Source organism: Triticum aestivum, chromosome 2A, assembly GCF_018294505.1.
Source record: "Triticum aestivum cultivar Chinese Spring chromosome 2A, IWGSC CS RefSeq v2.1, whole genome shotgun sequence".
NCBI lineage: Eukaryota > Viridiplantae > Streptophyta > Magnoliopsida > Poales > Poaceae > Triticum > Triticum aestivum.
This window is the reverse complement of record NC_057797.1, coordinates 480966809-480971979: the sequence shown is the minus strand read 5'-3', so window position 1 is coordinate 480971979 and position 5171 is coordinate 480966809. Positions and strand designations below refer to the sequence as shown.

Here is a 5171-nt window from a genome sequence, read left to right as displayed (position 1 = left end):
TGAGGATGCAACCGGTCATCGGGACTTTCGGATCTGGAGCCCAGCCAATGGGCTTCGTGCAGGAAGTCGAGGAAGGAGGATCCGAAGACGGAAAGGGGGGACGAACATCACCATCTCCACGCAGCCATTGCCCAACCACGCCACCAGTGCCATGCCCTACGCCAAAGCGAGGAGTCACTACCTAGACGTCACGCCCGCACCGTAGTAGACCAGGCGAGGAGAAAAAGGATCCCCGCCGCCACACCTTGGTGGCAGCAAGGGGAACGGGGAGAAGGGAGAGGACGAGGTGGCAGCGCCTAGGGTTTTGCCCGGTCTCTTGCATGAGAGATAGGGACAAAACGGTGTTGTTGGTTTGAGAGTTTGTGAACCACTGATATATTTATTTCATGGAAGATTAATTAAACTCAAATAAGTGAGAAAATTATATGGGCAAAGAATAGCTCAAGGTGGACACATCAAGCCTCGTTATGTATGCGAACCAACCAGTGGTTGGATGGTTAGGTGGCCAGTGATATCCCCGGCCCACCAGGATTCAAAAAGACGTTTCGGCCGACTGCGAGGCACCGACGTGACTTCGTAAAATCTCAAGATGATATGTCGGCTCAGTCTCTCGGAGATACTCATAGGGATAGGGTGTGTGCGCGTTCATAGAGGTGAGTGTATACGCGTATAAATGAGCGCTTGAGTATGTAGTGTTAAAGGGGAAAAAAAGCCCATTTTGTATCATACTCCCCGCAATTTTGGAAACATCAACTATTGGAATCATATCTGACAACGAAATCCAGACTTACTTTTATACTAAAAACTTGTGGATGCGAACCCACGGTAAGTCTAAAGATGATGGTAGAAGCATTTTACATTTTGAAACAATTGCCTACTTTGAATAGTATACAAAACTGATGCATGAAATTCAATAAACTAATACGAGTAGCTTTCAAACAGCCCCATGTATTATTATTATTGTTATTGTTATTGTTATTATTATTATTATTGGGGTTTTACGGAAATTTTTCGCATTAAAATAATAATAAGTAAAATACAAGGTATGACAAGCCACACGGTACGGTAGGAGTAGAAAGGAATCGCAGGGCAGTCAGGGACGTAGGCAAAACCATCATATTTTGCAAGGGAAGCAAGCAACCTCAAGTCACATAATTATGATGGGAAAGTATTCCCTCACATTCACAGCAAACTCCAAAGTCTGTAGCCCCTGGATATCATCAGCTAGTGGGCTACCGGGTAAAAAAGTGGGCGCATCAGGATTGAAGCTGCAATCCGCCTAGGATTTTGTGTCATGCAAAAGTGGGACCCATCTCACATGCCCCATGCACATGACAACCACTTGTCTCCTACCTCCTCTTGCATCTCACCATTGCCATTCCATTTCATTCATTTACCCCACCCCGGCACCCCCTTGTGACTTCTCCCTTTCACGACCACAGTTTTTTGGCAGAGCGACTGTTCTTCCGGGTCCTAGATGTTTAGAGCCAGGCACCAGCACACAGCCAAGGAGATGGAGAGAATTACTATACTATAATAACAGTTTTTACATAAGTTCGGTACAAGGCAAAAAGAAAAATCTACATAAGATGAAAACATCCATCAACTGACAAGGAAGTCCAGACTTACTTTATACCAGACGGTAAAAACATAAAAGGTTCAAAAAAAAGGAAAACCTGACCGCAAAAAAGCCTGGTACTTTCTTCAAGCTGCTGCCATTTGCTTTGCTCGAGGGCATTTTTGCTGCCATGGCACCCCTCAACTCATGCAGTCCCTTCTCCCCTTCTTATTTGTTTTCCACTCTAGACCACCAAGGTTCTAACCTTTTTTACATGACGGAGCAGGCGTTCGGGTTCTCGTCGCTGAAGATCTGCGGCGGGTACGGCGGGTAGGCCGGCGGCGGAGGGTAGGCGGCGTACCCCGGCCTCGGCGGGTAGTACCCTCCCGGGAACGCGAACTGCGGGTAGTGCATGTAGAGGTTGGCTGCGGCGATGGCGCCGGGGTCTTTCTCCTTCTCCTTCTCCTCGCCGCCGGCGCCGCCATCCTCCTTGTCTTTCTCCTCTTTCTTCTCGTCTGCAGCGCCATCCTTGTCGTCCTTCTTCTCCTCCTTGTCGTCCTTCTTCTCTTCGCCGCCTTCGGCTGCCTTCTTCTCATCCTTGGCGTCGCCTTCGCCGGCCTTCTCGGCCGGGGCAACCGGCTCGGACTTGATAATGGCCGCATGCCTGCCGGTGCGCTTGTGCACGTACTCAGCCAGCTTGACCTCCTCAAACACGCCCTTCACCGTCACTTCAGACGCCTTCAGGTCTGGGTCTGCAGATTGCACTCCTGCATAATTTCGAACCAAAATCTTCAGCAATACTACTACATAACAAAGTATCACCGAGCTCGAGGATGATCTATCTAGCGTGATTTCAGGCAGAAAAAAATTCTTATACGATCCAGATTAATCTTGTCACAATATATAGCCAGACAGGTAGGTGAAGGAGTGAATCTTATCTGCACACAGTTGTGCATCTTTTGCAAGAAAAGGAGCTACACGTACAAGGCCCACATTTTGGCTTTGTTTCAGCCATCGACCTAAAGAGGAATCCCTCTTTTTTTCATCATTGCATCAGAGGAAAGATTTGCTTGACCTTTGCTGAATCACTAGGTAGATTCTAAACATGACACATAGTAGTAAACTAATTCTAGGAGGAGCTAGTGAAAATAAATACTAATAAGAGAAAGGCCATAGCTGTTTCTGTCCTGATGAAAATGACGCGAGAGAGAAATGAAAAAAGGACAGGCAATCCCGCAGCGGCCCATTACGCACCTTTCATCTTTTCGATCCTCTTCTTTATCGCCTGCGCGCAGGCCTCGCAGTGCATGTGCACCTTCAGCACCACGGAGATCACCGTTGGCTTCAAAAACAAACATCATTCAGTCAGTTTTGCCAAATCTGAAGTAAAACTGAAATTACCATACAAACTAGTAGGAGTACTGCATTGCGTGCATTCGTTAAGGTCCTTCACCTCCTTCTTCTCTTCAGGTTTCGGCGGCTCAGGTTCCTCCTTCTTCTCCTCTTCCTGCTTCTCCTCCGGCGGCGGCGGTAACGGCGAGAGGAGCTCCACCTTGCGGCCCGTCTTCTTCTGAACACGCTCCACCACCTTCATCGGGTCGGCGGCAGCCTTCTTTCCCTTCACAACCACCTTGTGTGCCTTGGAGTCAGCAATGACGTCCTCTACCCCTGAATCCACACAAAAAGGTTTTCAGATGCGGTACTAGGTAGAACAGAGAATGGATCTTTGAGCCAAAGAAACTTTAATTTTCCCTTGATAGCAACTAGTAGTGCATGGAGAATATGCAGAGATGCTTGGAACATTTTGAGCAGTATTTGGAGATGATTGGTGAATCAGCTTAACTTTTAAGGACATGTGGCCTCAAGGGCATTGTATACTCAAGGTTGTCATTCTCTTGGAATGTACTCCAACCTTTTGGAGTGAAAGGTCATTCCCATCACAATTAATCAACCACCAGACTCATGTGCGGCTCATGAGAAAGGAGGATCTTATTAATTTTATTTTATTTTTTAGACAAGAGGATCTTATTAATTAGGTGAATCTGTTTATTTAAAAGCTTAGCCCACCTACTGACCTAGTCCACTATGAATTGCACACGGAACAACCTTACAATATCACTTAATTGGACATCAGAACAGCACAGAGAAAAACACAAAATCTGGACCCTTTTTTTAATAAGGACATAAGGAGGAACACTAAAAAAAGATTGGAGGAAGCCAACCACATCATCATGTCTCTTAAATCTGATGAACAAACAAACAGATTCACTTTTAGCTTGCTTCCCATAACCGCAAGGAGAACACAAGTCTACCACTAACCATGATGATTCGTGAATCAAGATGCACTAAGCACGCACTCCCTAAGAACACTCGCCAAGAAAATGTCGAACGAACTCGGTAAAAGTGTTCCTGTACTAAGGAAATAAAATCCACGTGACAGCGTACTACTAGTTCAAAACGAAACGAAAACGAAAAGATTTACTCTGACGGCGAATCCTGATGCAGCAAAGCGAAGCAAAGCAGAGGAAATTAGAGAGCAGGGATTAATTAGAATAGATGAGGCGCATTACCATCGAATCTCTTGAGGATCTTCTTGACCTTCCTGGCGCAGCCCTCGCAGTGCATGTAGACGCGCATCACGACCTCCTCCGGCGGCGGCGGCGGCGGCGGGGGCGCCGCCTCCTCCTCCTTGGGCTTCTCCCCCTCGCCCTCCCCCTCCTTGGGCTTGTCGTCCTTGGGCTTCTCCTCCTCCCCCTCCTTGGGCTTCTCCTCCTCCTTGGGCTTCTCCTCCTCCTTGGGCTTCTTCTCCTCCTGCGAACCAAAACACCACACCACGACGGGGGCGTCGGTCAGTCAGTCAAGATTCAACCCGCCTCACCGCCGCCGCCGCCGCCGCCGAGGAATGCAGTAGCAGGCAAGCAAGCAATCAAGCGTCCTTCCTTACCTCACCCATGGCGCGCGTCCCTCCTGTCCTCTGCCCCTTCTCTGGTGGCGTTGGGTGGTGGTGGTGGCTCTCTGCGGCTCCCTGTGGGTGTGTCGCTCGCTACAAGACTGGCAGTGGGGTGGAGGGGGTGGCCTCACTCACTCGCCTTAAGTAGCGGGTGGGCGCCGCGAGGGAGGGGCTGCGATGGCGAGATCCGCATGGAAATGATTTGGCATCTCTATCCCCGGGATTTCTTTTCTTCTCGTTTTGGTGCTGCTTCCTTGCTTTTTCTCGCTCACTCCATCTCTGTTTTTTTTCCCGGAGCACATTGTATTTGGGTGCCAGGAGGTATACGAACATTCTGGTACACCAGGTGACGTGTCGCACCGGCTGCACGGGCGTCGGATCCGCATGAATGCATGAATTACGGACGGCCGAGATCTGTAGTTAGTATAGTACCAGAAAGATTGTGATTTTTTTCTTTGATTTGATGGCTCTATCATTTTACTGTTTTGCCTCAAGGTTAGTGCAGCATCCATGCATCGAATGCCACGAAACTAGAGGCGAGGAGCCTACCTTGCACGGTTTCAAGGCCTCGCCTCGTGTGGCCGTGCGCCCGTCTCAAAGCGGCTTTCGTTTTCTTTTTCTTTTCTTTTCTTTGGGGTTCTTGATTAAGGGCTAACCAACTAG

General features: G+C 48.6%; 1 protein-coding gene across 1 annotated transcript; it reads right to left on the bottom strand.

Moving 5' to 3' along the window:
- Nucleotides 1-1514: 1514 nt before the first annotated feature.
- LOC123189064 (heavy metal-associated isoprenylated plant protein 7) lies at nt 1515-4758 on the bottom strand. Its single transcript, XM_044601382.1, has 5 exons — nt 4503-4758; nt 4129-4369; nt 3012-3226; nt 2813-2900; nt 1515-2325 (listed from the first exon to the last, which is right to left on the bottom strand). The coding sequence occupies exons 1-5, from the start codon at nt 4509-4511 to the stop codon at nt 1829-1831; spliced, it is 1050 nt and encodes a 349-aa protein (XP_044457317.1). The 5' UTR covers nt 4512-4758; the 3' UTR covers nt 1515-1828.
- Between the last annotated feature and the right edge of the window lie 413 nt (nt 4759-5171).

Excerpts from the sequence above, each read along its gene's own strand:
- LOC123189064 (XM_044601382.1), bottom strand. Across the intron at positions 3,227-4,128 it reads GATCCTCAAGAGATTCGATG|GGGTAGAGGACGTCATTGCT; the intron begins GTAATGCGCCTC and ends GTGTGGATTCAG. Across the intron at positions 2,901-3,011 it reads AACCTGAAGAGAAGAAGGAG|CCAACGGTGATCTCCGTGGT; the intron begins GTGAAGGACCTT and ends TTGTTTTTGAAG.